Here is a 24,356-nt window from a genome sequence, read left to right on the forward strand (position 1 = left end):
TGTGTTTAAAATGTATTTCAAAATTAATCCTAGAATAATCATTCAAAACTGCCCTGCAGTGATAGCAACGATATATCCCGCTTGATATGAGTGTCACCTTCACCATTCATATTCCTTTGTGTACACCATTCACTGTGTGGGTCCAATTAAAATTCAGAGTCACCCAAGAAAAAGCCTATTGTCGATGGAGAAACCTCAATTTTTGTCTCGCAGCTTTGTTTTCTCTCTTTGTCTATTCTCCCACTACTTTGAACAGCAGTGCCTCATCCAGGTTGAGAAGCAAAGGGCCGGATAACCTTCCTGGTGCCCAATGGAAACCCCATGGCAAAGGAGGAAGTTGCCCCAAGGTCATTCGTGAAGTCCCAAGATGTCGGTTGTAATGTCAATCATGTTGTCAAGCCCCCAGAGGTAGCCGTCTTCCCTGTTGCCTTCCTGCCATGGATGACGGTGGTTAAGAGTCTTTCCGCTCGGTAGCCTTGTGGTCTTACCAAAGTCAATCAACCACACCTTTGCCACTTCGCTCTTGTCGTGAATGAAGAGCAATGAACTCCCAATAACCTGCATCAAGTAGGGGAAGGTTGAAAGTCAAAAACACACTTGCAAGGTTGAGAAAATAACCGCGGCATTTCCGTATTAAGATAAAATTTATTTTCACCAGAACGATGTGGGGACTTTAGAGGGATAAATTATAAGGACAGGGTTCATAAACTTGTATTCCCTTGAGATTATAGGACGGAAGGTGATCTGATCGAGGTGTTTAAAACATTAAAAGGATACAATAACGTAGACATAGGGTATATATTTCCACTGGTGGGAAATAGAACACAAGAAGACATAATTTTCAAATTAGAGCGAGGTTGTTCAGGAGAGAAATTAGGAAGCATTTTGTCACAAAGGATTGTGGGAAACTAGAACTCATTTCCCCAAAAGCCTGTGGATGCTGGGGCTCGTTTGGAGCTTTCAAGGCTGAGATCGATAGGTGTTTTTCGGGGTAAGGAACATGGAGTACAAGCAGCAAAATGGAGTTGAGGTAGAGACCAGCCACGACCTAAGTGACAGGGCAGGCTTGAGTGGCTGAATGGCTGACTCCTGTAGCTAGGACTGAAGGAAGAAGTAAGAGGAACTTCCTCAACACATGATACAAGAACAGGGAACTGCCACAACTGGCATGGGGGCAGAGATTGTCATAACATTCAAAATGGAATTGGAAAAGTATTTGGAAAGGAAGAGTATAAAGAAGGGAATGCGATTGGAATATGGAGGGCCAGCTGAAGAGCTAGCACAAAGGGGCAGAAAGGCCTCCATTTATAATGTAAATCCTAGGAATCCAAGATTCCTAGAAAATATGAATTTCTCAGCCTGTAAGGTGGATTACCTGGGTGGAGAGGGACTCAGTCCAATCTGAGGTTGTGACCTTGTCAGGGAGGGAGTTCCAGGATTTTGACCCAGTGACAGTGAAGGAACAGCGATATATTTCCAAGTCAGGATGGTGAGTGGCTTGGAGGGGAACTTTCTGTGGTGGTGTTCCCATGCGTCTGCTGCCCTTGTCCTTCTAGATGGTAGCAGTCGTGAGTTTGGAAGGTGCTGTCTAAGGAGCCTTGGTGAGTTCCTGCAGTGCATCTTGTAGATGGTACACACTGCTGCTACTGTGCGTCGGTGGTGGGGGAAGTGAATGTTTGTGGATGTGGTGCCAATCAAGCGGGCTGCTTTGACCTGGATGGTGTCAAGCTTCTTGAGTGTTGTTGGAGCTGCACCCATCCAGGCAAGTGGGGAGTATTGCATTACACTCCTAACTTTGCCTTGTAGGTGGTAGACAGGCTTTGGGGAGTGAGGAGGTGAGTTACTCCCTGTAGGATTCCTGGATCCTGACCTGCTCTTGTAGCCACAGTATTTATATGGCTAGTCCAGTTCAGTTTTTGGTCAATGGTAACCCCCCAGGATATTGATTACAGGTCCATGACTTGCCAACTGGTGCTTCCTGAGAGTTGGTAGCACCTGCTCAGGGAATCATCCCTATAACCAGTCCCCTCATATACATAAGTGCACAGTCAGTTGCCTGCTACATACCTCATGCTTTTTGAAGAACTCCGATGATTCTAGAGTTTTCCGGATCTTCTTCAGTCTCGTCAGATAGGCTTCCTTCAGATTCAAACAAAGCAGAAGTCTAAGTGATCAGTAATGGATCAACATGAATGAGATTAAATAGACACGGTCCCTGCAGATCTCAGCTGACCTCAGTTCTCAGCGGATAGGGTGCTGCATGCAGCCCTTGCGTCCATGGACAAGGGATTGGGAATCAGGCAGAGTTCCTGCTCCTGATCCAGATCCACTAGACACCCACAATGCCGTCTGCCTTTTAGTCCTTATATTGATGTCTTAGAACCTTATAATAGTTATTTAACCCATTATAATGTTCCTTTAAGCCTTTCTATTGGTGCTTTTACCCCTATATTTGGTGTTCTAGCCCTTTTATTGATGATAACTTACCAAAATATTCTTGTTTCCATTGACAAAGTCGACAAAGACCTGGAGAATCTGTTGCTTCGTTTTGGTCCTTTTGAAGTTAGTGCTGCCTGTCCCATCTGCTTTCTGTAACCAAGAGTGAAAACATGGTGACCATTACACCCGGGAAGGGGCACAGCAACTGGACAGAATTTGGGGCCTCAATTAAAAAATAGAAGATAAGTTAGTTAAGGCCGGACTTTATGTAGAGACTGCAGATCTCCTCCCTTATAACACCTCATACCCTGTACCATTCTCCCTCCAATAATATACTGTATTGTAATAACTTCTGCTCTCCTGCTGTGGAGCTACTCCCTGTAATGTCCATCATGTGTTAACTGTCTCCTCGTCTTGCTGTTAAATTCTCCTTTATAACATCCTTTGCCCGCTGAATACCTCTCACTCTCCCTTGAAACATTTCCTCTTGTACCGCTCCTTAACTCTCAAAAGCTGTGCCCCTGGCACTCCTTGTAGCATCACCTCTTTGATCCTCTTGTAACACTTCATGCCTCTTGAAGGAGTTCCTCTCACTGCTACTTGTAAGGCTGGTCGGTAGGCAGCACATTGAGAATTGTAAGCACTCTTCCCAACTTATGTCCTCACTGCCTGCATGCGATAATATGAATTCTTCTAGAGGGGCCCAGGCCCAGGCCCAGGCCCTGTGTCACCCTGGGCAGCTTGAATTAAAAATGAGGCATTCCATTCTGGTTATTTTTAAACACTTGCTTTTGCTTTACAGTTCAGGCATTTTTAAGAAAAGAATAGGAGAAACAAGCTTTGGTTGGGTTTATTCATTATTCAGCAGACTAACCTGACCATAAGTTACTCAAACTCCCCACCCCAGTCGGAGTGGCAGTTGCCTCCCTCTAACTCTCCCCAATTCACAGTGTGGCTCCCTCCACCTTTACCCTACACCCTCTTTTTCGATCCCCCTCCGTTACTGAAAGCCTCATTCACACCATTGTCAACTCTGGATTCAAGTCCTCTCCCCCCGCCAACCTTTCCTTCTCCATAAACTTCAACTCATCCAAAGCTCTTCATGGACTTCCCCCGACCCCTACCTCTTCCAACTCTGTGACACCCTCTGTCCCCACCTCCAAAGCTCTCTACTCCATCAATTCTGGCTTGTGGGCAGCCCCTTCCCTTTGTTCCGCCATTGGCATCCATGCCCTCAACTGGCTGGGCCCAAAGCTCTGGAATTCCCTCCATCAACCTCGCCCCCTTCTGCTCCCCTTAAAACCTCTCTGACCAAGCTTAATCTCTGAGTCCAAATCACTCCTTCCTTGGCTCATTATCCATTTCCCTTCTGTGGAACCCCTTGGGATGTTTTCCAATGTTAAAGGCATTATATAAATGCAAGTTCCATCTATCATGAGCCCAGAAATCCCCAATGTGGAATCCAATGGAGTCAAGCAGCACATTGAGAGGTAGAGAACCAACAGTGAGAAGATCGACAGGACCTGTGCAGTGGCAATATTCCCATGCAGTTAGTTCCCTCATGGCAACAAAACAGCCGTGGACCCCTGAGCTTGCTAATTTGGCAACTCAGTAAATAGTAACTGTGCCTGTTTACATACAGTAAATAGATATGCTTCCATCCTCACTGTAAGGACCCTGTGTGAAATGAGTCTGGGACAGTTTGCACTTATCCAGTGTTGGGTGCGGACCGACAATACAATACTGGCACTACTTAATGTCACTCTATGGCTAGTGGAAAATGTGTGGTACTATTGTTGGGCATTAAACACAGAGAATTGTTGGCATTAATCTGAGTCTAACATATCAAACCTGATGAAGGAGTGTGCATAGGTCCATACTTTACATGCACATATGAGAGTGTGTGTGCATACGTGTGCATATATATATGTATCTATGTGTTTATAATGTATGTATGTATATGTGTATATACACAATATGTATATACACACATTATGTAAAACAATCACAATCATAAGCTTATGCTGTTTGCCAAAATTGTGATGTGCTGCCACTCTCCTTCCCACCACCAAGCGGCAGAATGCTCCAACATTTTACCAAGGGTTACCGAATGCTCTGCTGCGGGTTGGCCAGCCCCGGTTTTATAATGAATGAAAAAATACAGTTTTGTTGACCCACAATGTACGCTCGCCAGTGGTGGCTGCTCCCATGGAATGCCACAACACATTCCAGATTCCTGTCCTGGCAGTGAAAGCTTCACTGGAGATGTTGCTACTTGGCTGGGTGACTGTAAGTTCTTCAGGGCCAGAGTACAGCCAGCAGTATGACCTAGCAGCAGTGATAACTGACTGCCCTAAAGCTAGTGCTGGTGTTAAACTGATAGCTGCAGCAGTGTAAACCGTGCCAACCCTCGCTAGCAGCTGCAGGATAGGCACTGAACTCAGGCTGGCCATAGCAGCTCATTGCTAGCCACGTTCCCAAGTTACTGAGCCACGGGCTAGCAGGGGATAGCTGCTGGTATCCTTTGACAGAGTGTCACATGCTCCATTTTGGCACCAAGAGGTGTGATATTAGAAGGGAGGTGGATGTTTTCTGATTTCCAAATCTGACTCCAAGTGACAATTGTATTTTCCGTGCCCTGTTGCCGTTGCAATAAAATTACCACCTGAGAGATCAGGTTCAGGCCGTGGACCCTCAGTGGATGGGAGCACGGTTCAGTGGTCAGCGTAGCCAATTCTGGGCATTCCTTTTGAGTAAAATGAATAACGGAAGTTTCTGAAATTGGGCGCACACACCTCTGTGGCCAGTTCTCCGACCTTAACTGGGCAAACTCCTTACTGAGAGCAGAACCACACAATAATAACAGCAACTTATACTTTTATAGCATCATTAATGCACTGAAACGACCCAAGGCACTTCACAGGAGCAATTATCAATCAAGATTGGACACCAAGCCCCAGAAGACTAGCCCTTTAACACAGCTCACTGTAGCACTGACTGACGCTTTAACACAGCTCACTGTATCACTGACTAGCCCTTTAACACAGCTCACTGTATCACTGACTAGCCAAAAGCTTGGTTTTTAAGAGGCATCTTAAAGGAGTAAAGAGGCCGAGAAGGTTAGTGAGGGAATTCCAGAGCTTACTGTCCAGGCAGCTCAAGGGACGGCTGCCAAGGTGTAGCAAGGAGAATGAGGGACAAACAAGAGGCCAGAATTGGAGAAGCGCAGAGATGTGAGAGGGTTATAGGACTGGGGGAGCTTACAGAGATAGGGTGGGGCGGGGCCAATGGAGGGATTTAAACACAAGGATGAGAATTTTAAAATCAGAGGCATGGGTGCTGGACCTGGAGCCGGTCTACGTCAGTGAGCACCGGACTGATAGACAAATGAGACTTGTCTGGGTTAGAGTGAGGGCAGCAGAGTTTTGGATGGACTCAAGCTTATGGAGGGTGGAAGCCAAGAGAACATTGGGATAGCTGAGTCTAGGGATAAAAGTATGGATGAGGATTTCAGCAGTGGATAAGTTGAGGGAGAGGTTTAGATGGGTGATTTAACAGGGCAATCTTTGTGATGGCGAGGATATGATTTTGGAAGCTCAGCTCAGGGTCAAACAAGGTTCCTGCTAAGCTGCATGTGTGCATGACAGCGCAACAACCTGGAAGGTGCTGCATAGCTTTGTGTTAAACACTGTGCATGTGTGACCACACAAAAAACTTAAAAGGTGTCAAATATTGGAAAACTGGCTGCACACAACAACAAAATTTGACAGGAATTATTGGGATCAAACAGGATGCTAAAGATGCAACAGTCTGCTTCAGCCTCAGACAGTGGCCAGTGACTAGGGAATAGTTTGTGATGAGGCTCAATGGCTTCAGTCTTCCTAATATTTAACTGGACGAAATTGGAGTTCATCCAGTATAAACATGAATTAGGAGCAGGAGTAGGCCACTCAGCCCTTCAAGCCTGCTCCACCATTCATTAAGAACATGGCTGATCTGATTGTAACCCCCCGCTACCCCCAATAATCTTTCAACCCCTTGTTAACTGAGAATCTATCTAGCTCTGTCTTAAAAATATTCAAGACACCTCTTACTCTTCTAAACTCCAGTGGATACAACCCTAATCTGTCCAACCTTTCCTCATAAGGCAACACACCCAATCCTGGTATTAGTCTAGTAAACCTTCTCTGAACTGCTTTTATATCTTTCCTTAAATAAGGGAACCAATACTGTACACAGTACTCCAGATGTGGTCTCACCAGTGCTCTGTATAACTGAAGCATAACCTCCCTACTTTTGTATTCAATTCCCCTCGCAATAAATGATAACATTCTATTAGCTTTCCTAATTACTTGCTGTACCTGCCTTTTGTGATACATGCACTAGGACACCCAGATCCTTCTGAATCTCAGAGCTCTCAAAACTCTCACCATTTAGATAACAAGCTTCTTTTTTATTCTTCCTGCCAAAATGGACAATTTCACATTTGCCCACATTATACTCCATTTGTCAGACCTTTGCCCACTCACTTAACCTATGTCACTTTGCAGCCTCCTTACATCCTCTTCACAATCCACTTTCCTACCTATCTTTGTGTTGTCAGTAAATTTGGTAACCATACCCTCTGTCCCTTCATCCAAGTCATTTCTATAAATTATAAAAAGTTGAGGCCCCAGCACCAATCCCTGTGGCACATCACTTGTTACATTGCGCTAACCAGAAAAAGACCCATTTATGGCTACCCTGCTTCCTGTTAACTAGCCAATCTTCTAACCATGCCAAAATATCACCCCCCTACACTATAAGCTTTCATTTTCCACAATAACCTTTGATGTGGCACCTTTTAAAATGCCTTCTGGAAATCTAAGTATGGTAACCCTAACCCTAACCTTTAAGAGACTGTGAGCAGATTGACCACGTGACTGTAAGACCCAATAGCTGTGTAGCGCGGGCTACCATGTTAATGTTAGTCTAGAGAAGGGCCTGGTTGGAGAAGCACACGTCAAGTTAGTGCTCTGTTGTTTCATATTGGTCTCTGTGTCTGCAGTATATTGTGATCGGCAGATAAGCATGAGACCAGTTCGCGAGCAAAGCGACCCTATGGTAAAACATAACACTAAGTAGAGTACAACCAGCTGCATACAGAATGTTGGGCAAGCAATCTGACAACTCATAGACAGTGCAGGAGGTTGAGAGGTGGTGAGGGAGAGCTGGGTGTCATACATGTGGAAGCAGGCAGTATGTTTTTGGATAATGTTGCTGAGGGGCAGCAGGTAGATGAGAAATACGGGAGGAGGCTGAGGATAGCTCCTTGGAGGACACCAGGGGTAACGGTGTGGGAGCAGAAGGAGAAGCCATTACAGCAGATTCTCAGACTATGGCAGGAATGGATTCAGGTGAGGACAGTCCCACCCAACTGGATGACAGAGGCAAGGTGTTGGAGGAAGATGGCAGGGGTCACTTGACTCAAAGGCTGCAGCCAGGTCGAACAGGGATAGTTTACAGCAGTCACTCTCATGCAGAATATTATCTGTGAATTTAATAAGAGCAGTTTCAGCACAGAGGCAGGTAATTGGCTTGTGAGTTACAAACGCGGAGTTGCGGGGAAAATGGACATGTATTTGGGAAGTGACAGCACATTTAGTGGCTTTGGAGAGGAAAATGAGGTTGGAGATGGGGAAGCATTTTTTTTTAATGAGAGAGGGATTAAGTGTGTTCGTTTTCAGTAGGGCGATGGTGAGAGATTTGAAAGGACGAAAGGGCAGTACCTGAGGAGAGGGAAGAATTTACACTTTCAGCTAACATGGGGGCCAGGAAGGAAAGTTGAGTGGTCAACAGTTTGTGGGGATATGGTCTATGGAGCAGGTCGTGATTCTCATGGACGAGATAGGTAGGAAAGTTGTGAAGAGGACATGAGGAGGCTGCAGGTGGATATAGATAGGTTGAGTGAGTGGGCAAAGATCTGGCAAATGGAGTTTAATGTGGGAAAATATGAAGTTGTTCACTTTGGCAGGAAGAACAAAAAAAGCAGAGTTACTTAAGTGGAGAATGGCTGCGTAATTCTGAGGTGCAGAGGGATCTAGGTGTTCTAGTGCATGAGTCACAAAAAGTTAGTTTGGAGGTACAGCAAGTAATTAAGGAGGCTAATGGAATGCTATCCTTTATTATGTGAGGGATTGAACATAAAAGTAAGGATGTTATGCTTCAGTTATACAGGGGATTGGTAAGACTGCTGTGTAATCGAGAGGGAGAGGTTTGGCTGCAGCCTTTGAGACAGGTGACCTCCGCCATCTTCCTCCAACACCTTGCCTCAGTCATCCAGTTGGGTGGGACTGTCCTCACCTGAATCCATTCCTGCCATAGTCTGAGAATCTGCTGCAATGGCTTCTCCTTCTGCTCCCACGCGGTTACCTCTGGTGTCCTACAAGGAGCAATCCTCAGCCTCCTCCCGTATGTCGCATCTACATGCTGCCCCTCGGTGACATTACCCAAAAACATACTGCCTGCTTCCACATGTATGACACCCAGGTCTCCCTCACACTATTGCACGATTACTCGAATACCGTGTGCAGCTTTGGTCTCCTTATTTAAGGAAGGATGTAAATGCATTGGAGGAGGATCAAAGGAGATTTACTAGATTGATACCTGGAATGAGTGGGTTGTCTTATGAGGGAAGGTTGGACAAACTGGACTTGTTTCCACTGGAGTTTAGAAGAGTAAGGGGAGATTTGATTGAAGTATATAAGATCCTGAACGGCCTTGACAAGGTGGATGTTAAAATGATGTTTCCTCTTGTGGGTGAGTCCAGGACTAGGGGGCACTGTTTTAAAATTAGGGGTCGCCCTTTTAGGACACAGATGAGGAGAATTTTTTCCTCTCAGAGGGTTGTGTGACTTTGGAACTCTCTGCCTCAGAAGGCAGTGAAGGCGGGGTCATTGAATATTTTTAAGGCAGAGGTGGATAGATTTTTGTTAGGCAAAAGAATCAAAGGTTATCGGGGTTAGATGGGAATGTGGAATTCAAAACACAAGAAGATCAGCCATGACCTTAGTGAATGGTGGAGCAGGCTCGAGGGGCCGAATGGTCTACTCCTGTTCCTATTTCTTATGTTCTTATGAGATGGGCTTGGAGAGGTCATGAGAGGCGATAGGAGAGAAACCAGAGAAAAATGACCTTCCCTTATCCCCCACACAAAACCATGGGTCATTGCTCATCAGAAACTCTTCCAGGAGGACTAGATCAGGCTATCGTACCTTAACCCCTTCAATACGAAACCCGAGTGTTGCTGTAGAACTGAGGGTTTCCCTCCACTGCATGTAACGTGGTTTGATCACAGCTTGGAGTGTGTGCTCCTGTGGTGTTGGGGCTTGAGGGTCAACTTCCACCATTTTTTTGTACATGTCTTTCCGTAATTTTGGGTTCTCTCGAGCTTTCATCAGCTCTTCTTCCAGATACGTTCTACGGAGGGGAAAGGATGGAAACATTGGAGAATAAGAACAGTTTTCAGAGACTCCACACCCCTCACTGTAACGCTGATATATCCCACACCCCTCACTGTAACGCTGATATATCCCACACCCCTCACAGTAACACTGATATACCCCACACCCCTCACTGTAACACTGATATACCCCACACCCCTCACTGTAACATTGATATATCCCACACCCCGCGTTGTAACGCTGATATACCCCGCACCCCTCACTGTAACGCTGATATACCCCACACCCCTCACTGTAACACTGATATACCCCACACCCCTCACTGTAACACTGATATACCCCACACCCCTCACTGTAACACTGATATACCCCACACCCCTCACTGTAACACTGATATACCCCACACCCCTCACTGTAACACTGATATATCCCACACCCCGCATTGTAACGCTGATATACCCCGCACCCCTCACTGTAACGCTGATATACCCCACACCCCTCACTGTAACGCTGATATACCCCACACCCCTCACTGTAACACTGATATACCCCACACCCCTCACTGTAACACTGATATATCCCACACCCCGCATTGTAACACTGATATATCCCACACCCCTCACTGTAACACTGATATACCCCACACCCCTCACTGTAACACTGATATACCCCACACCCCTCACTGTAACGCTGATATATCCCACACCCCTCACTGTAACGCTGATATATCCCACACCCCTCACAGTAACACTGATATACCCCACACCCCTCACTGTAACACTGATATACCCCACACCCCTCACTGTAACACTGATATACCCCACACCCCTCACTGTAACATTGATATATCCCACACCCCGCGTTGTAACGCTGATATACCCCGCACCCCTCACTGTAACGCTGATATACCCCACACCCCTCACTGTAACACTGATATACCCCACACCCCTCACTGTAACACTGATATACCCCACACCCCTCACTGTAACACTGATATACCCCACACCCCTCACTGTAACACTGATATACCCCACACCCCTCACTGTAACACTGATATATCCCACACCCCGCATTGTAACGCTGATATACCCCGCACCCCTCACTGTAACGCTGATATACCCCACACCCCTCACTGTAACGCTGATATACCCCACACCCCTCACTGTAACACTGATATACCCCACACCCCTCACTGTAACACTGATATACCCCACACCCCTCACTGTAACGCTGATATATCCCACACCCCTCACTGTAACGCTGATATATCCCACACCCCTCACAGTAACACTGATATACCCCACACCCCTCACTGTAACACTGATATACCCCACACCCCTCACTGTAACACTGATATACCCCACACCCCTCACTGTAACACTGATATACCCCACACCCCTCACTGTAACACTGATATACCCCACACCCCTCACTGTAACACTGATATATCCCACACCCCTCACTCTAACACTGATATATCCCACACCCCTCACTGTAACACTGATATACCCCACACCCCTCACTGTAACACTGATATACCCCACACCCCTCACTTTAATGCTGATATATCCCACACCCCTCACTGTAACACTGATATACCCCTCACTGTAACGCTGATATACCCCACACCCCTCACTGTAACACTGATATACCCCTCACTGTAACACTGATATACCCCACACCCCTCACTGTAACACTGATATACCCCACACCCCTCACTGTAACGCTGATATACCCCACACTCCTCACTGTAACGCTGATATACCCCACACCCCTCACTGTAACGCTGATATACCCCACACCCCTCACTGTAACTCTGATATACCCCACACCCCTCACTGTAACACTGATATATCCCACACCCCTCACTGTAACACTGATATACCCCACACCCCTCACTGTAACACTGATATACCCCACACCCCTCACTTTAATGCTGATATATCCCACACCACTCACTGTAACACTGATATACCCCTCACTGTAACGCTGATATACCCCACACCCCTCACTGTAACACTGATATACCCCTCACTGTAACACTGATATACCTCACACCCCTCACTGTAACACTGATATACCCCACACCCCTCACTGTAACACTGATATACCCCACACCCCTCACTGTAACACTGACATACCCCACACCCCTCACTGTAACACTGATATACCCCACACCCCTCACTGTAACACTGATATACCCCACACCCCTCACTGTAACGCTAGTATACCGCACACCCCTCACTTTAATGCTGATATATCCCACACCCCTCACTGTAACACTGATATACCCCACACCCCTCACTGTAATACTGATATACCCCACACCCCTCACTGTAACACTGATATACCCCACACTCCTCACTGTAACACTGATATACCCCACACCCCTCACTGTAACGCTGATATACCCCACACCCCTCACTCTAACACTGAAATACCCCACACCCCTCACTGTAACACTGATATACCCCACACCCTTCACTGTAACACTGATATACCCCACACCCCTCACTGTAACACTGATATACCCCACACCCCTCACTGTAACACTGATATACCCCACACCCCTCACTGTAACGCTGATATACCCCACACCCCTCACTGTAACACTGATATACCCCACACCCCTCACTGTAACACTGATATACCCCACACCCTTCACTGTAACACTGATATACCCCACACCCCTCACTGCAACGCTGATATACCCCACACCCGTCACTGTAACACTGATATACCCCACACCCCTCATTGTAACGCTGATATACCCCACACCCCTCACTGTAACACTGATATACACCACACCCCTCACTGTAACACTGATATACCCCACACCCCTCACTGTAACACTGATATACCCCACACCCCTCACTGTAACGCTGATATACCCCACACCCCTCACTGTAACACTGATATACCCCACACCCCTCACTGTAACACTGATATACCCACACCCCTCACTGTAACACTGATATACCCCACACCCCTCACTGTAACACTGATATACCCCACACCCCTCACTGTAACACTGATATATCTCACACCCCTCACTGTAACACTGATACACCCCACAACCCTCACTGTAACACTGATATACCCCACACCCCTCACTGTAACACTGATATACCCCACACCCCTCACTTTAACCCTGATATACCCCACACCCCTCACTATAACACTGATATACCCCACACCCCTCACTGTAACACTGATATACCCCACACCCCTCACTGTAACACTGATATACTCCACACCCCTCACTGTAACACTGATATACCCCACACCCCTCACTGTAACACTTATACCCCACACCCCTCACTGTAACACTGATATACCCCACACCCCTCACTGTAACACTGATATACCCCACACCCCTCACTGTAACACTGATATACCCCACACCCCTCACTGTAACACTGATATACCCCACACCCCTCACTGTAACACTGATATACCCCACACCCCTCACTGTAACATTGATATACCCCACACCCCTCACTGTAACGCTGACATACCCCATACCCCTCACTGTAACTACTGATATACCCCAAATTGGGTGTTTGTTATTCTGTCCATTACATCAGTGTCTACACAAAGTTTTTCATTGGCTGTTAAAACCCTTCAGGCTGTCCTGATATCATGAAAGGAAAAAAAGACTTGTATTTATGTAGCGCCTGTAAAGCACAAAGCACTTTACAGCCAATGAAGTACTTTTGAAGAATAGCCACTGTTGTAAGGTAGGAAACGCAGCAGCCAATTTGCGCACAGCAAGATCCCACCAACAGCAGCAAAAAGGACCAGATACAGTGTTTTTGTGATGTTGGTGAAGATTGAATATTGACAAGGACTCCAGGGAGAAATTCCCTCTGCTCTGCTTTGGGATCACGTCATGGGATCTTTTATGTCCACCTAAGAGGGCAGACAGGGGGCTCAGTTTAACCACATCTGAACGTGCTGCACTGGAATGTCAGCCTCGATTTCTACATCCAAGTTTCTTGAGTGGGACTTGAACCCACAGCCTTCTGACTCAGACACGAGAGTCCAACTGAACACAGCTGACACATGATAAGTGTTATATCTATTTAAGTTCTTTCTTACTGGTGTTTTCACCAGGGTTAACTGTGGTTAGATTCTAAATGTCATCTTAATTGAGAGTGCTGTTACAACGCTGTGCCGGAAATCAACCCTACACATCATATTTAGGAAGCCAGGCTCAAGCCACATGAGCACAGATGGGCAACACCAAGAACATAGAACTGAACGGAATTGTGGATGCTGTCCTTCTGCAAGCCTGTAAGGGGGAGGCTTCAGGCCTACACAAAGGCCTTCCATCTGAAATAACAGATGAGGCAATGGAACAAGGAAGGGGCCTTTTGATCCATCAGGGCCACAGAAGAATCAGAACTTAGCCAATGGATTGGGTGGGCTGCTAAAGAGCTCCCACTTTCACCTGAGAGATGTGGGACAAAAACTTCCTGGCCATGCTGAGGCAGGTATGCAGGCGGGACAAGGACCAAAATCCAGGCGACCTTGCCAAAGATGGAGTGGCATTGGTGCCAGCTACCCGCCTGCCAATGGCTGGTAGTTAATTATAAGCAACTAGGTCCCTACTTTGGGGCAAATTGGTGGTCCCATTAGGATCTTACTGGCTCAAGGTCGAATCCCAGCAGGTGCCTGGAGGTGACCTCCCAGTGGCAGCAGCCAGGGGAGAGAGGACCAGCAAGGCCTCCTTTAACTTTTCCCCCCTCAAACCCCTGCAGCCACAAATCCCAGAGGGCCACAGTTGTAGCCGCAGGACCTCACCACCCTCCCCCCACTACCCACCAACGCATGGAGAGGTTCTCCTCCGCAAAGATGTTCTGGCAGTTTTGGCCACAGTTTACTCGGTTTTTTCTGAACTGTTCAGGTGGTGCCTCCATCTTGAGATGCCCTCAAGGTCTCCCGCCTACATCAGCAGTGCCACCTTTTCTGACTGGGGCTGCTTGTCGCCCAGGGCCTCAGGCGCTTCCATTGGTCCTCCCGCCTGGACAGCCCTCCTGCCGCTCTTAACTGGATGGAGTCCTGGAGGCAGCTGGTTAATTGGCCACTCCTAGTAAGATCTCATGGGCAGATGGCCTTCATAAACCATTGGGGCCCAGACCTGGAATTGGTCCCGTCCCTCTTTTGAAAACCAAGGCAGCAAGATTCAGCCCATGAAGTCACTGCAGCTTGGTCATTTCAGGCGCAGGGCTCACTCCCAGTTCCATTGCTGACTGTTGTGACAGTGTGGCAGGCTTAGGAGTCAGTTGGCTGCAACCTCAGCTCTGAGTCAGAGGTTCAAGCCTCACTCCAGGGACTCGGGTGAATGATCCAGACTGACACCTCAGTGTAGCACTGTCATTCTGCCATTCAGGTAAAATATCAAACTGAGGCCCCACCTACTCTTGCAGGTGGATGTAAAAGGTCCCATGGCACTAACAGAAAAACAGCAGGGGAGGTCTCCCATTGCGCCGACCAATATTTATTGCTCAACAAACATCACTAAAAACAGATTATCTGCTCATTTATTTCATAACTTGTTCTGCACGTATTAACTGCTATTTTTCCTACATTCCAATAGTTCAAATGCACGTCACTGTTTTTAAAGGTGAAAGCTGTCCAGAACGCTGCAGAGAAAGCCCCTGCTTTTGTTTGAAATAGAGGCCGTGAGAATCTTTTACGTCCACCTGCAATGGCAGGCGGGGCCTGGGTTTAAGGCCTCCGCGCCTCCAATGATGCAGCACTCCCTCAGTGCCGCACTGGAGTGTCAGCCTGGATTATGACTCTGGGGTGGACTTGGGAACCCACAACTGTTGGCTGAGAGGCGAGAGCCACTGAGCTGCTCTGTAAGGGCTGAAAGATGAGATACTTGATACATGAGATTCTTCATGCATTCAACTGAAGGTGCAGTGCTGATCAAAGTTTGCTGACTCTTTGCATGACGAATAAACGCTGGACACTTGTGTTTCCCTATATTCCGCCCAGACCACCATGTTTATGGAGGCGTTTCAGATGCTGGTGCGTGAAGACTGTTCTAGCACAGTGCCTTGGACCAAATTTACAACAGAAAATGTGAAAACTCAAAAATAACAATAACAGGGAGGCTCAGTGGGATCAATAGAAGTAAACATGTTCAATAAGATTCTTGAGGTTTTCAAGCAGTGGAGTCCTAGAGGGGAAACACAGATCTATCGCCGATAAGAATCTACATTGTTGTCAACTACACTCCTCTTATCTCTGCTGGGTGAGCTAGCATTCTACAAACCAGCCAATCAGAGAGACAACCTGGAAGCTGCAGTGCAAAAACAGAATTGCTAGTTGCCTGTGGTTGTGTGTGTGGAGGGGGGGGGGAGGTGGTGGTGATCACAGATTCAAGAAACTAAACCATTTGTGATTGTTGCCTCAGTTGATCATGTTACAGAGTAATGAGTTGACTGATAAATACTCCAGTCAGCTTCTAAACACACTGCAAACTCAAGTGACTTGGGGGCTTGGTGTAAATGGAAGGCTTGTTGATTGAATTGGGTACTCTGTATCATTTGCAGAGCAGCAAGTCACTTTGACAATCATATTCCATCTTGCCCTTTTACTATTGCCAGTCCAGCTGCTCACTATGCAGATGCCAGTCTAATTAGTCACTGTACTAGTCCCAATCTAATTGGTCGCTGGTCTGCCCTAGTCCAGCAGTTTGCTGGGCTGGTCCCAGTTCAACAACAATAACTTGCATCTATGCAGCACTTTTAAGGTTGTAAATCCTCCCAAAGCGCTTCACAGGGCTGTAAATCCAAAAAAAAAGGTGACATTGAGCCACATAAGGAAATTAATAGGTCAAATGACCAAAAGCTTGGCAAAAGAGGTAGGTTTTAAGGAATGTCCTAAAGGACGAGATAGAGGTAGAGAATTGAAAATGTTTAAAGAGGGAATTCTAGAGCTTGGGGTCTTGGCAACTGAAGTCATGGCCGCCAGTGGTGGAGAGGTGAAAATCGGGGATGTTCGAGAGGCCAGAAGTGGAGGAGTGCAGATATCTCAGAGTTGTAAAGTTGGAGGAGGTTACAGAGATAGGAAGATGCGAAGCCATGGAAGAATTTGAAAACAATGTTGATCAGCGAGCACAAAGGTGAATAGGGAACCTGACTTGGTACCAGAGCGCATAACGAAGGAAGTTTTAGGCTATTCAAGTTTATGGCGGGTGTGAGGTGGGAGACTGGCCAGGAGAGGACTGGGATAATCAATTTTCAATGGCACTTCAGATGGTGTCTGCCTTGCTCCCAGAGCAACTGGTTATCATGCTGCCTATTAGAGTGAAAGAGAATAAACGTACATGTTGGCTGTTGCCATCATGAAGAAGTAGAGATTGTGCCTGCACTCTGAACCTTGACCTTTCACCTAAGTTTGTCGATGAATAAAAACCCTGGTGTTTGGTTTAACACAGAAGTCAGGTGTACTCATTACCTGAAAGCAGAAAGCTGCCTGTCACATTTCCTACAACAGCAACCACACTTCAAAAGCACTTCTTTGGCTGTAAAGTGCCATGAAAGAGGGCATTTAAATGCAAGTTAAAAGCAAAGTACTGCGCACGCTGGAAATGTGAAATAAGAATCAAAAATGCTGGAAAAACTCAACATTTCTGGCAACATCTGTGGAGAGAGAAACAGAGTTAACGTTTCAAGTCTGTATGGCTTTTCTTCAGAGCTAAGAGAGATAGAAATGTGATGGATTTTATACTTTTTAAGAGTGGGTGGAGCAGGTGGAGCAAAATAGAAAGTGAGGGATAGGTGGGACCTCGGGAGAGATTGACAAAGATGTCATGGACACAAGACAAAGGGAGTGTTAAAGACTAAAGAAGGTGCTGATAGTGGCATAAAGGTAAGATAGCAGAATGTGTTAAGAGCAGAACAAGGGTCAGCACTCTGTGAAAGATCAACATAGAAACAAGTGACAGATGGCCCTGTGGGGGGCTGTTTTTATTTAAATGCAAGTCTTTGTTGATTCCAGTTCATCAGAAACACCTATGCTGATAGAGATTGTCACCTACCTTGTTCCCATTTTACAGTCCATGACACATGGATTGTCAAACTCAGCCAGCAAGTCGTCCAGCTGAATATACAACTCTCCTTCTTCATTAGTAACGCCATGGTAATTGGGTACGAAGGGAGCTAGTGAATCCATTTTTAATTGCTCAAAGCACATCTTCTCGTTCTCACTGTACTTCTTCAGGATCCTCCCGCCATCCCCTGCCTTGAAACTACCTAAATGACAAACAGAACAAGGCACCATTTTAGCATGTGTGCGTATTCGCGGCAATGTCCTGTAACACTCCCAGATGTCAACGAGGAGTGCAGGAGTGCTCCACACTTGCTTGTGATCCTCTCAAGGATTGTTATCAGAACCTCCTTGTTTCCCCAAGGATGGCGTTACACACCATGTCCCCGCACCACGTCATTTAATCATTGACCAAATCACACCACCACCCCCACCCGCACCCCCTCCCTGGTTTCATTCATCACAATTTATCCACATTGGTGAAGTTTGCTCTATATTTCACCGGGATGATACAGGGTCAAAAAAAAGTTTAAATTCTGAGGACAGGTATCCTAGAGCAGACTTGTGTTCCCTTGAATATAGAAGGTTAAGGGATGGTCTAATTGAGGTGTTTAATAAGACTAAAAGATTCGATAGGGTACATAGGGAGAAATATTTATAAATCGAATAAACAACAGCATTGAGAGGAAATTATTATTTTTTTAATATCCTTGTGATTTTTCTCTCAGATTGCTCCCAGCAGTGTCCTGGGGATTAATCTTTTATTCCTGGAGACTCTGGAACAAGGGAGAGTTGGCAACTTACTTACAGAGCTAACAATCACAAGATTTGTCAACAATGTAGGTTTTTATAGTCATCATGACTCCTTAAACCACCAGCAGCAGATGAGTGAAGAAGCTCCCTTGGACCTTCATTGCGTTTATGGCTCAATGTCCCAACTTGGAGTCCGCTTTGTGAGTCTCGCTCTGTGAGCGTGGGCATTGGCAGTGAAGTGCCCACACTGGCCCCCGATAATTAGCAGGAGGGAGGGAGGGCAAGGAGGCTGAGGGGGAGCCCCGATAGCGGGTAACAAATCCAGCGAGGCGGCGATGCTCAGGGCCTGCCAACGTTAATGGCAGGGCCTCATTAAAGCGAATCTTTGCAGAGCCCTGCCCGACACCCAGTCAGGTGGGCAGCCTGCCAGGGGTGGGTGAGAGCAGGCATCTGATGACAGGAGGCCACAGCCAGCACCCGTGAGGATTGCCCCAGAAAGCAGTGCAGGGGGTAAGGTTTTGGGACTGATTGGGAGGAGGAGGGGCTCTGGAGAGAATTGGGGAATTGGAAAGCAGCCCTTCCCTCCTCACTCCCAATCCTGTTGAGCTTCTCTCTCCTCGATCAGGAGATTGGAGCGGTAAAGCGGTGGCAAGATTGCAAGGAATCGCAGCCCTCCGCAAACCTGGCAAGCATTTCAGCTTAACCTAACAGTGGGATTAAATGACTGGTAGCTAGTTGGCGGGTATAAACTTAGGGTCACTGTCTTAAAGCATTGGGCAGCAAGCTAAAAGGGTTGGCGGGGGAAGAGGGGTGGGGGAGGATGGTGTTGTTGAATTGAGCTTTATTTCAAAACATGACTGCTTAGAGAAACTGACCCGGGCTGACGGCGCTTGAACGTGGAGACAATTATCAAGATAAACGCCCACGGACACCAGAGAAAATTGTAAACAGGAAGTGACAGCCCTGACCATAGAGTACCCAACACTCACACTGAGATCAACGACCACATCTGCCCACAGCAGTATAAGATGGCCAACCTGTTTCATTCATGCCAAAAACCTGAAAATTTTAGCGTCAACATTTTTGTTCACTGCTGGAAACTTTATCAACGTTTCTGAGCAGAATATATTATTTTTGAATCTCTGCTCTGGCTGTTAACATGAATCCATTTTGGCCCTACAAGACTTAGCCACAGAAATGAGCCAATCATTGAGGCTCAGTCAGTTGCACTCTTATCTCTGCATCAGAAGGTTGTGAGTTCAAGTCTCACTCTGGAGACCTAATCAGGCTGCGAGTCCTGTGCAGTGCTGAGGGAGGGCAGCCCTGTCAGAGAAGTTAAACTGAAACCCTGTCTTCCCCTGAATGTAAAAGATACCATGCCACTATTTTGCAGAAGACTAGGGGAATTCTCCCCAGTATCCTTCAACCAACAGCACTAAAACAGATCATATTTTATCAGAGATAAAAACAAAAAGCTAAAAGCTACCGCGGATGCTGGAAATCCAAAACAAAAACAGAATTACCTGGAAAAACCCAGCAGGTCTGCCAGCATCGGTGGAGAAGAAATCAGTCAACGTTTCATATTTTATCACATTGCTAAATGTGGGAGATTGCTGTGTGTAATTTGACTGTTGTGTTTTCCTACATTACAACACTTCAAAAGCACTTCATGGGCCATGAAGCACTTTGGGTACCCTAAAGCGGTGAAAGATGCTATATAAATGAAAGTTCATTCTTTGATTACAACAGAAATTTCTTCCTTTAATTGCAATGATGGCCGGCACAGACATGATGGGCTGAAGGGCCTATTTCTGTGCTGTTTTACTCTATGACTCTATGACAATAACAAGTTCAAAGGAAGCAGCAAGACAAATGTCATTCTCAAATGAAGGTTACTTCTAGATTAACATAGCCCAGAGGGGGATATGGTGGTGTAGTGGTTTAGTCTTCCTGAGTCACTGGTTAATGCTATGGGGCATGGGCTCAAATCCCACTGTGGCAGCTGGTGAAATTTAAATTCTTTTCAGTGAAAGCTAGTCTCAGTAATGGTCACTATAGTCCTATCATTGAAAACACATCTGGTTCACTGATGTCCTTTAGGGAAAGAAATCTGCTGTCCTTACCTGGTCTGGCCTACATGTGACTCCAGATCCACAGCAATGTGGTTGACTCTTAACTGCCTTCTGGTTTAGCAAACCACTCAGTTCACAGGCAGCTAGGGATGGGCAATAAATACTGGCCTTGCCAGTAATGCTCAATCTCATGAAAGAATAAATTTTTTAAAAAAGAGGTCAGTTACCTGAATGACCAGCCAGTTGAATCCATGAATATTGTTTCTTGAAGGAGACCATGAAGGGTGAGCAGTGCACTATTGTTTTAGCTTTCCGCCAGGGTTTATGCTGCAAAAACAAGATGAGAGAAATTGAGGCCTCTCCTCTGTCGGATTTCTCAGCATCGTTAAAACAAAAGCACCATTCATATAGCACTCTTTCTATGTTGAATTGTATGCAGGTTACGTGAAAGTGGGGAACAAAATAAAGGAGAGGAAAGAGTGGGGTGCGGGAGACAGACAATGAGTGGCGTTCAGTCTACAACAGGAAATTTAAATTTAAACAGAAGGTTCACCAGACTGATTCCTGGGAGGAAGGGGTTGTCTTATGAGGAAAGGTCCAGCAGGTTGGGCCTATAATGGGGTTTAGAAGAATGAGAGGTGATCTTACTGAAACAAATACATTTCTGAGGGGGTTCGAAGGGTCGATGCTGAGAGGAGGTTTGCCCCTGTGGGGGAATCTAGAACTAGGGGGCACAGTTTCAAAATAAGGGATCTCCCATTGAAGGTGGAGATGAGGAGGAATTTCTTCTCTCAGTGAGTCATTAGTGCTTGGAATTCTCTTCCCCAGTGAGCAGGGGAGACTAGGTCATTGAATATATCCAAAGCTGCGACAGAGAGATTCTTGAGCAACCAAGGGCTATGGGGAACAGGCAGGAAAGTGGAATTGAGACCAAAGTCTGATAAATGTAAGGTGGCACATGTTGGTAGGAAGAATGGGGAGGTTGCTTATTACTGGAAGGTACAAGTTTAGGCAGGGTAAAGGAGTAAAGGCATCTCAATGTACAAATACATTAATCACAAATACATTAATTACTCTTAGTCGCACCACTGTTTAGCAAAACCATAAAAAAAGCAAACCAGGCACTAGCCTTTATTTCTAAAGGTTTAGAATTGAAAAGTAGGGAAGTTATGCTAAACCTGTATCGAACCTTGGTTAGGTGACAGAGTATTATGTGCAGTTCTGTTCGCCATATTATAAAAAGGGTATAGAGGCACTGGAGAGTGCACAGAGAAGATTTACAAGGATGGTACCAGAAATGCATGGGTGTACACTTCAGGAGAGGATTAACAGGCTGGGTCTCTTTTCTCTTGAAAAACAAAGGCTTAGGGGCATGATCTATTTGAGTTATTTGAAATTCTGAAAGGTTTTGTTAGAGTGGATGCAGAGAGAATGTTTCCTCCTGTGGTGAAGAGCATAACTAGATGCAACAATGTAAGATAGTCACCAAGAAACCCATTAGGGAATTCAGAAGAAAGTTCATTATCCAGAGAGTGGTGAGAATGTGGAACTCGCAGGGAGTGGTTGAAGTGAATAGTATAGATGCATTTAAGGGGAAACTAGACAAACATTTGAGGGAGAAGAGAATAGAGGGGTTACGATGATAGATTTAGATGGGAAAAGATGGGAGGAGGCTCAGTGGAGCATAAACGGTGTCAGGGACTGGTTGGGTTGAATGGCCTGTTTCTGTGCCATATATCCTATGTAATCCTATGTAGATCATGATCTCATTGAATGGTGGAGCAGGCTCGAGGGGCACATGTTCTGCTCATGCTCCTTTTTATTATATTCTGATTCTGTTAACATGCAAAACATTTTACCTCTCCCTTCAGGCAAGAAGTAGGCATAGTAAGCAAGCTGAATATTTGAGAAATTAGGATTAATTTGTGGCCAATGCCCGGTACATCAGATTTTAATTCTGAAGGTAGGATGATGAATAAAGATTCCTCTCCATTGCTTCCAACAACATATTGGAACTCCAACCTCGGCACATTTACTTCACTAGAGATATTTTAGCGTGTTTTTAATAAGACAGTTTAGTGGCATTTAGTGGGCAGCTTTAGACTGCTTTCTAAATTTCCCTAAACTCAATAAACTCATCCCATTATTTTGCACAGGATTTAAACATCAAAGTTGTAAGACTTCATGTTTGGCTTTCTTTGTCAATGTTTAGAAACATAGAAAATAGGAGCAGGAGTAGGTCATTCAGCCTTTTGAACCTGCTCTGTCATTCAATATGATCATGGCTGATCCTCTATCTCCATGCCATACTCCCGCTCTCTCCCCATACCCCTTGATGCCTTTAGAGTCCAGAAATCTATCTATTTCCTTCTTAAATATATTCAGTGCCTTGGCCTCCACAACCTTCTGTGGTAGAGAATTATGTAGGTTCACCACCCTCTGAGTGAAGAAGTTTCTTCTCATCTCAGTCCTAAATGATCTACCCCGTATCCTGAGACTATGACCCCTTGTTCTAGACCTCCAGTCAGAGGAAACAGCATCCCTGCATCCAGTCTGTCCATCCCTGTCAGAATTTTATACATTTCCATGATATCTCCTCTCATTCTTCTAAATTCCAGTGAATACAGGCCTAGTTAGTACAATCTCTCCTCATACAACAATCCTGCCATCCCAGGAATCAGGCTGATGAACCTTCGCTGCACTCCCTCTATGGCAAGTATAACCTTTCTTAGGTAAGGGGACCAAAACTGTACACAATACTTCAGGTGTGGTCTCACCAAAGCCCTCTACAAGTTGCAGGAAGACATCCTTGCTTCTGTAATCAAGCCCTCTCACAATGAAGGCCAATATACCATTTGCCTTCTTAACTGCTTGCTGCACCTGCATGCTTGCTTTCAGTGATTGGTGTACAAGGACACCCAGGTCCCTTTGTACATCAACATTTCCCAATCTATCACCATTTAAGTAATACCTTGGCATTCTGTTTCTCCTACCAAAGTGGATAAATTCACACTTATCCAGGTTATACTCCATCTGCCATGCATTTGTTCAGTCACGCAACCTGTCTAAATTGCCTTGGAGCCTCTTAACACCCTCCTCATCGCTCACATTCCCACCAAGTTTGGTGTCATCAGCAAACATGGGAATATAACATTTGGTTCTCTCATCCAAATCATTGATATATATTGTGAATAGCTGGTCAAGCACTGATCCCTGCGGTACCCCACTAGTCACCACCTGCCACTCTGAAAAAAGACCCATTTATTCCTACTCTCTGTTTCCTTTCTGCTAACCAATTCTCAATCCATGCCAATCTATTACCCTCAATCCCATGTGCTTTAATTTTGCACACTAATCTCTTATGTGGGACTTTATCAAAAGATTTCCGAAAATCCAAATACACCACATCCACTGACTCTCCCTTATCTAGTCTGCTAGTTACATCCTCAAAGAACTCCAGTAGGTTTGTCAAACATGATTTCACTTTCATACATCCATGTTGACTTTGTCTAATCCTGTCGATATTTTCTAAGTGTCCTGTAATCACATCCTTTATAATAGAGTCTAGCATTTTCCCTACTACTGA

General features: G+C 45.8%; 1 protein-coding gene across 1 annotated transcript in view; it reads right to left on the minus strand.

Moving 5' to 3' along the window:
• Positions 1 to 204: 204 nt before the first annotated feature.
• LOC144693311 (inositol-trisphosphate 3-kinase A-like) overlaps positions 205 to 24,356 on the minus strand; it is a 68,093-nt gene continuing 43,941 nt past the window's right edge. The window contains exons 2-7 of the mRNA XM_078563101.1: positions 20,998 to 21,097; positions 17,938 to 18,151; positions 9,693 to 9,897; positions 2,488 to 2,589; positions 2,068 to 2,139; positions 205 to 558 (exon numbers count right to left, since the gene is read on the minus strand). Of these exons, the coding sequence (XP_078419227.1) occupies positions 349 to 558; positions 2,068 to 2,139; positions 2,488 to 2,589; positions 9,693 to 9,897; positions 17,938 to 18,151; positions 20,998 to 21,097 (903 nt within the window). The 3' untranslated portion in view covers positions 205 to 348. The remainder of the gene's footprint in view (positions 559 to 2,067; positions 2,140 to 2,487; positions 2,590 to 9,692; positions 9,898 to 17,937; positions 18,152 to 20,997; positions 21,098 to 24,356) is intronic.

The sequence above is a fragment of the Cetorhinus maximus genome, chromosome 18 (assembly GCF_964194155.1).
Source record: "Cetorhinus maximus chromosome 18, sCetMax3.hap1.1, whole genome shotgun sequence".
NCBI lineage: Eukaryota > Metazoa > Chordata > Chondrichthyes > Lamniformes > Cetorhinidae > Cetorhinus > Cetorhinus maximus.